Source organism: Haemorhous mexicanus, chromosome 3 (assembly GCF_027477595.1).
Source record: "Haemorhous mexicanus isolate bHaeMex1 chromosome 3, bHaeMex1.pri, whole genome shotgun sequence".
NCBI lineage: Eukaryota > Metazoa > Chordata > Aves > Passeriformes > Fringillidae > Haemorhous > Haemorhous mexicanus.
In genome coordinates, this window is record NC_082343.1 from 40024284 (window position 1) to 40039480 (window position 15197).

Here is a 15197-nt window from a genome sequence, read left to right on the forward strand (position 1 = left end):
CTTCCCCAGGGCTCAGCTCCACACAGCCCCACTCTGTCATACCCTTCACTCAACTGTGTTTCATCTTCAGTGCTCCAAGGAAGAGAGATCCCTCATCTCCATTACAGGCCCACATGGTTCCCCTGTGTTTTGGGTGGCTGGCAATGGACGGAAGCACGTGTGTGCTGCCTCAAGTCTCTCCCTCTCCAAGTAAAGAGTCCATCTGTTTACACACACACTTCCAAATGCCTTCCCCGTACATTTCCTCCCAGAACACCCCAAGGAAAAGGCCTCTGAACACCCCATTCTATGACAAAACATTCCTCAATGAAAAAGGCTCTATTAGCAAATACATATTGATCACTGGAAGCACTTTTAGCAGTCTGCAAAATAACTTCATTCTCTCCAGCCTTCTCCTCATTCCCAATGGAGTTCACAGATGACAAAAGACCAAAGAAAGAGAAATGCTCAGGTGTGGAACTTTTAACTTTTCCTTGGAAGGAATCAGAGACCCACACTAGGGGAAATGATACTATGCCTGGGAAAGAGCTTTACTTTTGCAACGTAAAGCTGATGTCACAGGTGTAGAAGGCAGGGGACACTGGTGGGAAAGTATCTGCACAATGGAAGTAACTGGCTTGACAGAGCTGCTTAAGAAAGTTTTAAACTACGCAACAAGAATCATACAAAGTAGAACTGTAGAACAAAGTAGAACTGAATGTTTAACTCCAACAGTACTATGAAAATAATACCACAGCCTTGGCCTTTTCTGCTTAAATAACAAATTGCAAGCAAGAGCCAAAGATGTCTATCATTTGGAGAGCAAAAAGTAGACTGAGACCACACTCTCACTTTACAGATAGCTACAAAGATTACATGAAGATAGGACTGTAAAGACATATCTTTAAGTCCCTGCCAACCTAATCAAGATGGTATTAACAGTGATCTCACACTCCATCTGCCTGGCTAGTAATTTATGAAAAACGTACTTCACTATTACAGGAAAAATATGCTGCGCTGCTTGTGGCCACAAACCTACTGCAGCAGCTCAGGAACTCTTGGATCAGAGGCCATGAGACCAGTTCTTGACATTTACCAGGTACTTCCCATGAGATGTGATCCATTCATACAGCAATTTTGTTTGTTTATTTGCCCTACTGATGATCTCATCTTCAGACAGATAAAATAGATGATAAAAAACTTACAGTCCCTTGCAATTTAGAGTGTAATACCATCCTGGTTTGCTTTTCATCCTGTGAATTCTACACAGGCACTCCACTTAATTTCATGAGATTCTTTTGATGAGTGTTACATCTCCCTATTCTTGCACTGATCAGCCAACATTTCTGATAAAATTACGCCTTTTCCTGCCAGAAAAACAGAAAAAGTCATGCTTATCAAAACTGGATTTTTTCAATTAATATTGCATGCTTTAGCTTACACAGCCTAAAAATCAGACCTATGAGACTTGCTAGCTGCAGAAAGGATTTTTTTTTTTTTTTGGTGGGGGGGTGGTGGGGGTGGTGATGGTGTCATTTTGGAAAACAATGTGAAATCTTTCCATCTCCATCAAGGCAAAGTTCAGGGACAGCATTCTAATATCAGAATTACATAACAGAACCTCTGGGAACCAAAAAAACCCCAACCAAAACCAGTACCAACACACTGGTAATTATGCTTAATAACTGCTAATTATGTATTTCTTTGCTTAGCAGAGCTACCATTTGGATCACCCTTCTAGTTGCTGCAGCAAGGGAAGACAGAATATGCAATGAAGAACATGGTAAAGCAGGACAAAAAAGCCCACTGTATTTCTAGAAATTGTCTTTCTGCTGCAAACCAGGGAACAAATATCTAGAAAAAATATTACCTGCTAAAAAAGAGTAGTTAGAATATGCAGAGCAATAACTAAGGAATGAATAGTGGCCTACGATTTAGTCAATTCCTACTCATATGAACAACTTTAAGACACCACTGCTTTTATGCTGAATACCAACAAGGAAAAATAAGCCTCTAATGCTATTAGATGGTTTGCACAATCAATATCATTTTCTATTGCAATCAGAATATGCAAAGTTTTCCTCTTCTAGCTGTGAGATGAGACATGGGCCTGGAGCACAAGATTATTTTCTTACCAAATAAAATACACAAATTACTTTGTACACAGAAATTACTTTGTATAACAAAGGCTGAGTCAGTCTCAAGTACAATTTTATCAAGAAAATAGGAAAATTCAGTCTCAATAGCACTTGTTCCATCTTCAGCAGTGAAGAGGAAGGGAACTCGTTCCCTAAGTATAAATGCTCTTGTGGTGGCTCCTATACTCCTCCATAAAACTAAACACTGACACTTTTTGTATTGCAGTACACTTGGGACAATTTTGAAAGAAATTGGGTAAATTCTCTACTGTTCCTCTGAAAGTTTCTAGCTGTGATATTTGCAGCTCAGAGAGATTTTTTCCCCTTTTTCTCCTCAAATACTTTCATTTCTGCTCAGAAACACACACCAATCTCACCCTGACTGATCAAAAACCCTACAAATTTGTCTTTTAGAAACATTCTTGGAAAACACGCAATCTTCACTTTATCCAACAGATACACACTTTGTGGCTTTGTTAATATATGCAAATTGTCTGATTGCTTGAAATTACTCATTAACCAGGCTGGAGAGCTGATTACCTGATTATCCAAGAGAAAAATAACTTAGCATGATTTTGTGTCATTTGAAAGTCTAGATAATTTTCTAATTAATTTGAGTTTTCAAGTGAATTCAGAGATACTAATGAAAAACAAAGAAGAGGTCAGTGATCTAAATAAAGGTAAACCTTCCAGGAATGTTCTTCTTACAGCAATCATTTGTCAAATGTCATTGTTATTTAGAGACACTTCAGACACACACACAAAAAATGAGAACTTAGACATCCAAAAAACATTTAAAATGGTTCTTCAATGCTACTGTAAAAACATCTTGTAGAGCTGGATATAAGATTAGTGGTGCATTAGTATGGCACATGGCACTAAACTTGCAGTGTTACCAATAAATTCTGAATTATACACGAAGCAATATGTAGCAGATAATCTGTCAATATGCTGAGAGAATAATAAATACTGGAAATACATACTTGCCACTGAAAAGTTGTTGAGTGGATATGGCAGATCCACATCCTGGGGCTTCTCCTTATAGCCTATGAAAGAGCCATCTGTCTTTAGTAGGAAGTATCTTGGCCGCCAGTTTTTTATATATTCTCCTAAAGGAAAAGGAAAAAAAGTTCATTAACACTGCAGGAAAAAACCAAACTTGAATATTAAAAAACATATCATATTATCAGCATCAAACATTAATTATACCAAAATCTTTTCAGATGTTTTCAATTTACAGAGAAAACCTTAACTCTGTCCAAAAGAAGGGAAAATTGAATTACAAGGGTAAGCCTGGACTCTACAACAATGCCTCTGGAATAAGAAGCTGCAAGTATGGAATACTAATGTCGTATAATTCTGAATTTTATCACACTATACTTTCCAAATATCGTGCACGCTCACACCATAAATCATTAATTTTTTTTTTCAGGGAAAAAAAACAAACTCTACAGCTTGACTTTTAATGACCAAATGAAATCTAAACTGCTACAAGGTTTACACTTACCCTGCTGAGCCAAACCAAAAGCCATTCATTTTCTCAAAACATACACTAAGCAAATACAAGGAAATTGAAGATAATGGGAAAACCTACACAAAATATACTTTAAAAATATAACTGAAAGCAAAAGGAATAAACAAGAAAAAGTAGAAGGCAATTACCTTTTAAGAGGTAAGTCCACCAATAAACCTACCATGCCACCTTTCCCCTACCCCATCCCAAGCAAAAGATTCTGCATCCTGAATCTATGAGGAATTTATGATCAGAAATATACAGAACACACAACTCCTTAATTAATTCCACTTATTTACTATTAAGGGTAAAAATTTTCCTTAATACTATTATGCTTTACAATGTCACACCACAATTTCATTTTTGGAGTGCAATTACTCAGTTCAGTACAGGTTTGTTTAGATTTGCCCAACTTCCTTCATCTTTGATTTCTATAAACTCTGCAGAGTAAATAATGACTACTACTAAAGCTTTATTTAAAGTCACTTTCATCATTATACATGTGAATATTTTCAGAAAAAAAAAGTGTATTAACAATGCAGAATTTCCAACAAGGAACCTAGGACTTCTCACCATTTGTGAGACGCTCAGAATGAACCATCCTGGGGGCTGCACTTCTCCTGGGCTAAGCCCCAGCCTGGCAGTGCCCTTTATCACCTCAGCACCTTGTCAGCCATAGCTACACAGCTTTTAGGCCATTCAAAAGTCAGGAAGAAGTTTATATCCATCTAACAATGAGGTTACTTCATTAAAGGGTAATCTAAGAATTCATTCATTGCACCTTCACCTTTCCATCACAGCAATCAACTAATTGTCACTGAAGTTCAACATGGGAATTGCTGACATGGCCTTGATGAACTTGAGCACAGCTTGTAAGGATTTTGACAATACCCATGGCTTAACAAATCCAACTGCAGCCACTAACATGCCCAATTTTTGTGTATTTAAGCAGAGAAGGCGGGTATGGAATACAGGGTGGAGAAGAGAAAAGAATAATTAACACTGGGCTACTCAGGCTGACTTATGTAGCAAAACTCTTCCTATTTAGTCCCGCTTCTAAATAGCAGGGTACTTGCTGGACTTTGCTATACAGACATTTTCACATAGGTAGAAAGAGTAGAGAAAGTCCAAGTGTGACTTAATTTGACCACTAAATGAACAGAGCAGATATGGCACTAGCTACATTTGCATTGACGCAGAGCTTCAACTCAGGCCTCTGGCTCTAGTTTGGCTGGGAACATCCCTACTGATACTTCCAGTCTGAGCCCATTTCACAGCAGGAAATCCTAGTTAACATGAAAGCAGGCAACAAAAACCAAATCAAAACAAGCAGGTACAAGATACTTTGTAAGCTGAAGAAGAAACACAAATGCAGTGTGGGAAAACAAATGCATAACTTTAATACCAACAACAGTGAAAAACTGTATCAGCATTACATGAAAAGCAACAAATTAAGTTTGCTGAATACTTGAACATGAAATAACCATCGGCTTAAGTAAAGGAATGAGTCACATTTTAAAAATATTTAAAATATGCCCTGCAAAAAGTTTTATGAAATTTGCATGGAGTCAATAGTTGAAGCCAAAACAAAACTTTATGTATCAGATCATCCGATGTAAGTTTTAAAAACATTAACATCCTAGTTGTCTTCTTAAAGAGATGAAAAAGAGAATCTTCTGTATTTTTCTGACAAATTATTTCTCATTTCATTGTAAGAGTAAAGTGAGAGAAAGTGCCTGTTACTGGGTTTGCAGTCTACCCAGATCTTAGTCTTACCTAGAAGGCAGGCACCTACACCTGCTGAAGAATTCGAGGGCAGCATGGAGACAATATCAACAGGCCTAAAGCAGGTCAGCCATCCAAGGGCTTGGGTTTCAAAGAGAGTCCTCCTTTCTGCAAGGAATAAACTGGAGAGGGAGATAAGCAGATTCTGCTCTAGGGATCAGGGCTGATAAGGTAAGTACACTTAATAGTCACTCAGGAAAGAATGGCAGCCTTTGTTTGCTGACATACACTCTCCAGAATGAAACCTGTAGGAAAAGGAGACCATTCTACCAGGTGGCCTCACAGACCCAGCACACACTTACTCCCTCTTCACTGCTTAGGACAACACTTTAGGTTGAGTACCCAGCAGGAGCCAAACACAGATTCTCTTCATCAGAAAACTGGACAGATTTTTAATCACCTGCTGAGTTACACAGCTGATGCTATGCCTGGAGAAGAACCATTAGAGGAGTAGAACAGCACTTTCAAGCTCCTCTGAAGAGAGTCACCAGCTCTGGATAGAAACTAATCATAGGACAGGTATGTAGCAGTTTACCTATGAGCATAGCTGTACCTCTGTCTTCACTCTACAAACTAGAGCCAGACACAGAAAAAGCAATATAAAAGCAATTGTAAAACACTATGGCTTCCTAAGGATCCATATGTTTCTTTCACAGACATATTTCTTGGAAGAATGTTTCTCCCAAGTGGTTTCCCAACATGAGTCATGCTCCGACTACTTTTTCAAAACATCTGTACAAACATGCACACGCACAAACCTTGGGTTTGTCTTGAAAATACCAATATTCTAATTCCCCTCCAAGGCCTATAGGTGAATATTTATCATCTGCCTTATATTTATTTTGTAAGTTAATTAACAAATGGGTGAACAGTTTTGAAGACTAAACGGTATCAGTGAACAGTGTACTTAGCTGCTCAAGTGGGTTAAGGGCTCTCAAGATGCACTCCAGGTGCTCTCTTATAACTGCATTCCTTTTACATAACCTGCCTAAAGATAGAAAAACATTTTAGCCCATACTTCTTAATACACACACTTACTGATACCCCTTGAAAGAAATTCACCATACAAAAAATGCTAAAGCAAAGCAGAGTATTTGAAAATAAAAAACACTTCCACATGTCTTCTAACTAAGCAGCCCTGCATTAAAAAGGGTATTTCCCAGTATTATCAACATTAAATCACTTTAAAGATATTGACAATGTATTTTTATTAAATACCTCAACACAAGTAAACTAGAGGAAATTCTCATGAATTTCTTAAATCAAGTGAAAAATAATTCTATGAGAGAGTTCAGGCAGGCTAACCAAAACACAAGATATTCTGACAATTTAATAAAATGGAGCTGCAGTATTTAAAAAAGCAGTGGATCTGCCATAGAGCAATAATCGGTTTGTACCCTGCTTCCTGCTGAGTTAATGTAAGTTAAATTATTGTTTTGCCGAAATTTACACCTTTCTAAGTTGAAAACCACATTCTTTTAGGATCAGTTTATTAGACAGTAAGAAGAGGTCTCTAATTGCAACTAATGCAGCAAAGAAAGCCAAGTATATCCTACATCTTTTTCATTCTAGGCAAAGTTTTTGAAGCTACTTGAGGAAAGTGGCACTAGAATATGCATCTTGCTGATACATACAGACAATAAATACGTACACACAAAATACAAATTTTATACCGTTGAGGTCTGCTTTTTTAATAACTACTGAGAGAATACACCCAAAAGATTAAGTAAGACAGCAGTATGTTCATGAAACACATGAAAATTCAATCTGATCTTCATGCAAAAAGCACCCTCGTAACATGCAACTCTTTAATTAATGTTGTATTTAATAATACACTGGCTAACAACAGCAACAAAGAGTGCTTAATGAAGGTTTGTTTAGAACATGACCCTCGTGGCTGCCTCTTTATTTGCCCCTGTACTGCAGCCTTAATGATTTTTCTTTTTTTTGCCTTTGACAGACAGTAACAAGAAACCTGCCTCCAGGACATTTCACAAAATACATTTATTCCAGTGATGCAATGCTGGTACTTTTCCTGCTGCTGAGAAGCTTCAGAAAGGAGAGAGAGCTTTCTAAGAAATCGTATGAGTAGTAAAAAAAAAAAAAAAAAAAAAAAAAAAAAAAAAAAATCTGTGTTAGACAAATGTATCACCCAAAAGTTTGCAATTTTTTTTACTTTACCTCACAACTCAAACTCTCTCTTCAAACACGTATTTCACCTCCGATTCGGCAGTTGCTGTTGCTAGTCTCACCATTTGTAATCCTTAAGCACATGGAAATTTAGCAATTATTGAAAAATTAATCAGTAATTTAAAATTAATCTTTTTATTTTAAAACGTATTTTTAAAAAAACACTTTGGCAAAACATCTACATTTTTCAATATGTAAATGGCTTCAGAGGTGTGAAGGAAATGTCTTTAATATACAGTGCTGATAAGCAACAGAAACCTGAGTTCAAAAACTTGCTTCCTTAAAAGAAGCAACAGCTGCCACACAGACATAAGTGAGATTTAAGAGGGGAAAAAAAGGAGGTGGAAAAAACCCTCCAAAAAGAGAACACACCAAAATTCTGCCTCTTGTCTGTTTCATCAATTTACTCAAATGGACTTAATAGAAATATTACACAAACATTTTCTCCCTTTTTTTTTTTTTAAGGCACTTTTTTTGTTAGACCAAACTCCCTACAATAACATTCAATAAATAGATAGGAAAAAAACTGAATTTATTGAAGTGCATTAAACAACATTATATAAAGTAAATCATACAATTATATGCAATTTTTTTTTTTAAAGAAACAACTGTAATTAATGTCAGGTCAAATAAAATTATCAGAAGTAGTGCCAGTGGTTTTGAGATTGAATTTCCTTACCTTGGCCCTCTGAGGGCAGTGTTACCTAACACACGATTGGAAGCATCAGCAGACTATTTGATTAAGTCAGTAGACACTAAGTAAATGCAAAGCACTTCTGTTAGAATATTTACTTATTTTTAATTTCATTATAAGAAATTTGAAGCACAGTTCAAAGCTTTTGTAAGAAATGAATGTTTAAGATTACTAAAAGATATACCAATCCTCATAATTTATGTCCTTCAGTCTAATGTAAGTAATAATATATTAAGCAAAGTATTTTACAAAATCTTATTGCATAGTAAAAATTTAAATGAAACTGATTTTTCCTAACATGCCTTAGCATTTTAAAAGGTATTTTTATTAGATGCCCTCTCAAAAGTACTTGCTGGCAGTTCAAAGAAAAGCAAAATTTGGAACTACCACTTTGTGATTCTCTCTGACACTGTGAGATGGTGATTATTTATTTATACTAACTGTTTTCCCACAGTTCCCAGTAATGCTGAATGACATTTTGAGCACATCTGTACTTGAATTAGGTAAATGAATTTTTCCAGTCCCAGCTGGGAAACAGGAAACGTTTCATGATACATGTGGCCATTAGCTTATACCACAGGTAGGTTTCCTTTTAAGTTTCTTGCGAATTGGGAAGTTTAGGTGAAAAATTCAAGTACCTTTCGCTGTCCACAACATGTCAATAATTCAGCTCAGATAGAAGACTGCTCAATTTATGCCCAGCTATTTACAGGTATCTGGCCAGAAACCAGTGGAAACCCCACAGATGGAAATATTCTGCGGAAAGCAGCGAGCAGCCTCGGGTGTGAGCTCCAGAAGTGCCTCAGCTGAGCAAGGGGGGAGGAAAACAGGGACAACCCTCTGTCCTCCATGCCAGCCCAGATGCACTGAAGAGCTGGCAAACAGTAGATTCTTTGTTCCTGAAGCAGCACTAAGTAGTGACCAAGGAGAAGGGCTCCTCCTAGCAAAGCAGATTCCTTCCAAGCAGAGGTGCAGTCGCAGGCAGGGAGAAGCCACAGAGCAGCTCTCCATGGTTGCAGGTGCACTTCTGCACCTAAAGTGATGGGGAGGACCAATCTCCCCAATGGAAAGATTCTTCTGCTCTTACTGAGGGGTTTTCTTCCCCTCAGGTTGTGAATGCAATGTACAAACATATTCCAGGATTCTAGGGTTCAAATCACTAGCCACCATGGTTTTTTCACTAAGACTGGTGGAGTGAGTCATTGTCCTGCCTTGTACAAATGCAGCAGCACTTCAGCCCCTGCTATTTATTCAATGATTTCCTGTTGCATTAATAATCTTTTCTCTAAAACACGAAAAAAAATCTAGAGGAAAGTATTCAATAACAGAGAGACAGACACACCATTATTCACACATAAATGCAGTTTTGAAATTGGGCATCGACAATATCCACTCAAAATTACCAATGTGTTTTGGCAACACATGGAAAATAAATGTTCATTTTCATATGCATGCAATTTTGTCCTTTTAAAAAATCATACCAGAAATACTGAGTGAGCTGACATCCTGACAAATTGAGAATTGACCTTTACCATGCCCACTGCGAGCCAGCAGGAAGAAAAACTTGCCAGTTTCAACATCACTCTCACTTCCCCTTCATTCTTGAAGGATAAGAATTAGAACAATAAATAAATTAAATAGCAGTTGCTATTAGCACATGCTGTCTGGAACAACAGAGTCCTGTATTACATCAGCATCTCTGAGCAACAAAGGTGATCAATATTTTCTAAATATGCTTGCTATTCACGAATGGAAAACCAAGGTCTGTATTCTGGAAACACTTAGGAGTGCTGCTCACATTTTCTAAATATCTCCCTTGAACAAGGCAATATAGGATAAAAGGCCAAAAATGCTGCACTATTTAAATGGTTTACAGAGCAGGGGTTTTTATTTTTAATAGTGTTAAGCTGTATTTGTGTAAACACAAGCATTCTAAATATTGTTTCACATATTTTTATAGCTAATGTTCTCAGCACATTTAATTTTTTTAATATTTATATATTTTATTTTTATTTAGTGCTATATTATAAATTATTTATATTTTTTTAATATAGCACTATCAACATCAAGTGGTACTTTGTATAACAGAAAAAATACTACTTTCTTTTCTTCTGCTTTTATTAAGTGCTAGTAGACCAAAGGATCTTTTTCAGGTTTTGAAAACATTTTAAGAGTAGGACAAGTATACAAATATTAATCTATAAATTACAGCAAATAAGACATTCAGTTACAGCAGCAACAATTTAAATTCATGTACTTGGTAAAAATGTATTAAGTCAGATGATTAAAATACGAATGCTTTTTACATGTGGCCAAGTTGAGTTAAACATCTTCATATTATCCACTTACAGCGTTTTGTAAAACAGCTAACACAGTTTTACGCAAGAGATTTCCAACTGTCCGTTGTTTGCAAAAGAATATGGTGAGTTTGACAATAGCATTATCATTAAACTGAGCTTCTTTATCAGATACATGAGTTGTCAAAAATTATGGGACTTTTTGCCCCTTACAACTGGTACACTTGCTAGCATGTTTGCACAAAGCAAACTGTCTCACTTTTAAAACTGGCACATTGTAATAATTTTAAAATAGCTCCTCTGAACTTTCTCCTTGGCACTAGGTGTGCTCTTAGCCTCAAAACTTGCTAGGTGCCAAAAAGCCAGCAGCAGCACCATTCACCTAGGTTACTTTCTCACGGCACATCACTGAAGTCAAGCCTTTTGCTGTGTCACTTAGCCTGTTTCATTTGCAAAAATCAGTATGAGATAAGCCCAAGCATTCCTCAAAGTGCTTGAGCTGGAACACCCCATTACTGCTGCACACATCAGGAGATCTCTTTGGCTGCATGAAGTGCTTCATGATATGCAGCCTTGCAGCACTGCCCAGAGTAACTAAGCTTCCCACTAGCAGTGATGGAACACATAAAACACCACAATTCTGGGAAGAAGAACCAACAACCCAACTAAAAGGCAAAAAGCAAATCTCCATTTGTAGTGCTGGTAACCTCTGTCTGGGCTCAGATGCAGAAATTGGTATTTGGGCAGGAGGCAGCCACACCTGAATTTTCAGTTAAAACTGACATAATCCAAAAGTGACATCTCCCACTCTGCCACAGCGATGACAGAAGGGCACATCAAATGCTCCCATCAGCAGTTATTGTTATCAACCTACAGATGCTTATTAGATTTAAGATGGAAGCAACAATAAAAAGGAGTTCCTTGACTTCTGGTAAGGGCTTGGTGGGAAGCACTGGTTAGGTTCATTCCAAAAATATTTAAGTCATGCTGTAAATGACCAAAAAACCCTGATACATACTGATAACATGAAGATATGTCTGCAATCCATATCCACAATGCACCTCAATCACTCTTCCCATTTTTCAGTTCAATACAGGTATCTGAATGTTGAATGTCATGTAATATTAGAGAAGAAAATGCATTAATTTAAAGTTTCCACTTTTATCTTCTAAGTAAGAGATCACCTGTACAACAATGCTTTCATTTAGCCTTTCTGGGCTAACCTAATTTCCCTCTATGCTTACATCCTTTCTCACATTTCTTCCACAGTATCCTGGAAACTCACCATAATCACTGAACAAGAAATAAGAAAGGATTTTAGTGAAAGAAAGAAAACTAGATTCCTACGGAGCGATCCAAATTTATTTTACGTGCAATTGTCAAACAGGAAAATGTAAGTTATGCCTGACCAGCCCCTTGCCTTCAGAGAACAAACTGAAAATAAGATCAAGCGAAAGAGAAAATTAGTTGCTAATCTCATTCTAACCCCTGCATAGTCTATAATACAAGACAATCACCAATTGGCACTTTCTGCATAAGAAAAGCTCAGGATGCAGAAGTAGGGGTATGCAATGTACCAGTCTTGCAGCAGACAGACAAAGCTATGTAAGAACTTGCAAAGCACCTGTCCCCCAAATGTCTGAGACTGAAATAACTACATTACTCTTTCTACATCCACAAGTACCAAATTTGTTAAGTTGTTGCTTTGGGGGTTTTTTTAAGCTCACCACATGGAGAAATCAGAAGTTTTCTTCCCTATTGCAAGAAAAGGCTCTTTTTAGGAATAAACAACGGAGGGAGGGAAGATATTAAACTCCTGAACTAATTAACAGAAGTAAAGGAGGCGGTGGGGGACAATGATAATTAATATGTACCCTCCTCCTAACCAAATCTCCACATACATTCATTCTGTATATGCACACACAACAGCAGCATCATAAACCGTCTCAAGTTCTTGCCATTATTCAGTTCGACATCTGCACATGTTTATGCGTCTCTCCAAACAACCTCTTGAACACCCTGCTGGAGCTGTCATTTTTTTCTTCTCCCTATCTGGCAGATGGCAAGTCAACAATCGGCATCAACAGCAGCCGAATATCTCCCCCCTCCATCCAACCCCCCTAAACAGACACAATAATAACTTCTTTGTGCTTCCCCACAATGCAGCTGCTTAAACCATTTCGCTACAAGGCTGCTTTGCCTTAATAAAAAAAAAAAAAAAAAAAAAAAAAAAAAATCCCTTCTGTCAAGTCTAAAAAGCAGCATAATGTTAAGCAAGCTAAAGCCACAGCACAGCTGCAAACGGGCAGACACATTGACAGCTCCTCCCTTAACAAAGCCCTGTGAATTGAAGGGGGTTCATCTGAGGCTCACACAGTAATTAGTATAAAAAAGTCCGACAGCCTCTATTATGCTAGGAAAAAAAAACTGGACAGAACTGGGCTGCTGTTTTGCGTCAAGAGTTCTGCTGCAGAGTAGATAAATCATGTTGGGTTTTTTTCCTCTCTTTTTAAAGACAGTAATAAGGAGGATGAGAGAAGCTAATTTGAAAACTTGGACACAGTAATTGTACCATATGGTGAGCATTTATCCCTTCTGAAATACACGCTAACAGTCACTTACATGCACAGTGCTTTGTTTTACAGTTGTTATTCTCCCTACCATATTCATAAAATGGATCTGAATATCCGATACTCCAGAGAAGTTGGGTGTAATTAGCAGCAAAACTGCCTGTGCTTAATATATTGGCCTACCATAGCAATCCAATTAATTGGAAAATCCCATGCCCCCGAATTTAAATAGTGTCCACTTCAAGGACTTTTTTTATTTCTCTCAAACTGGCTAAATATCACACATGATAAAGTTCAGAGAAGTAATTTATTGACGCTAATACTCCTTGATACTGTTGGCTCTAAAACGTATGAGCAGGAAGTATTTTTCTTCTCATCCACGCAGTATAGAGGAATTAAGTCAAGAACCCTTTAAGAGTAACCACAAAATACTTCAGTTCCATCATCTTTGGGACAGGAACTACGCAGTAAATTAAAGGTGAAGCTGAACTTCAACACAGGGCACGGGAGGGAGACAAAGACTTCAAATGCACTCCCTCTCCTTCACCCCCATTTTCTTCCTGGATCATCCTTTGAAATATTTTTGTTAATAAACCAAATGCTAAATTCATAAGGACCTGCAAAATTTGGAAAATACACCATCCAGCCCTTAGGATCTGCTTGCTCCTTAGGACATACTTCCAGCTTTTCACCCCATTCTTACAACCAAATCATCATGGAATCACACAAGATAGGGAACCAGCTGAGTGGAGCTGGGAAAATGTAGGTTTCTTTACAGAAAGAAACAACTGCAGTGAAATGGTAAAATTAATCAATCTTAAAGTGCTGCTTTCAGAAAATAAGATGTAGTAAACTTCCAAGCAAGGGAAATAAAAAAACTTGAACAGATTATGAGTTGGAAATTTGGGGAAAAATTAACCAGACACAAAATGAAGTCTGCAGCTGAGCATAATAGACTTGCAAAAAACCAGAACGCTTTCATTCTATTGGTTTTTACCTCAGAAGTCAACAGCAGAATCGACTTCAGGTAACAGAAAAATACCTTCAGTCACTCTAGATCAAAAAGGAGGTATTGGAGCTGACTGTTAGGTACTAAAGAGTCCCAGAACTAGGCAGAATACATCCCCAGTTACTAAGACATTGTAAGTGAGGTGAAAGCTACAGGCAGAAACCAGCTATCCTTCACTGATAACAGTTTGACTGAAGGATTCTAAATTCTAAATCCCACAGCCCCAAGGAAAAAAAGAAAAAAAACAGTTTAAAAAAACCTTGAAAATTTCAAGTCACTTGGCTGGATGGCAATCAAAGAAAACTCTTTAAAATTCTAGTTTTAATCACACAAGTAACACAAACTTACACAAGATAAACAAGGCAACACTGCTTTTGAGTAGAAAAATGATGCCCATCATATGGGCTATCTTCAAGTATGTCAAGAAAATATAATGGATGGAGATTGACACAATCTATTTCATCTTTTAAGAAAAGCTCTTAATAAGTTTAAAAAAACTACTTCTGTGAATGAAAAAAAAAAAACCACGTGGTGGAACAGAACAGAGAAAGTAAATTGAGTAAAACAAGGAGATCAAAATAGGATTACATAGTCTAATAGGCAATTTTCAATCTATGAAGATTGACAGTTTTCTGTTAGGAGCATTTTCAGTCAATATATACAAGAATCTAGGGTTACCACTGTATATACTACCTGACAGTAAAACTATTCAAGTTTATTAGGAATGTGAAGAATTTCAGAGTGGCAACTCCATGCCAGTGAGCTGAGAAACACCAGACAAAATACAGTGAAGAATTACTTGAATTAATAAACAGTTACAGAAATAACCTGAAATGCTCACACACTGTTTAGTTTTAGATTAACCACTAAAGAACAATTAATATAACCCTCTTTTAAGTATGCACCACTGAGAGGAAAGGAAAATATTCTCATTTGTAAAGTTACAGAATTTTACAAACACTGTAAATATTATTCCAAGGTAAACAAATAAATTACAGTTTTGATAACTACATTTTTTAAAA

The 15197-nt window shown here is 37.0% G+C and overlaps 1 protein-coding gene across 4 annotated transcripts in view; it reads right to left on the minus strand.

The window, feature by feature from the left end:
- Positions 1 to 15197, minus strand: part of AKT3 (AKT serine/threonine kinase 3) — a 153017-nt gene that overhangs the window by 71182 nt on the left and 66638 nt on the right. For 3 of the 4 annotated variants that reach the window (XM_059841462.1, XM_059841461.1, XM_059841464.1), the window contains exon 3: positions 3101 to 3226. In XM_059841462.1, the coding sequence (XP_059697445.1) occupies positions 3101 to 3226 (126 nt within the window). Of the gene's footprint in view, positions 1 to 3100; positions 3227 to 5406; positions 5468 to 15197 lie in introns of those variants that run through there. The other variant, XM_059841463.1, reaches the window with a different exon arrangement.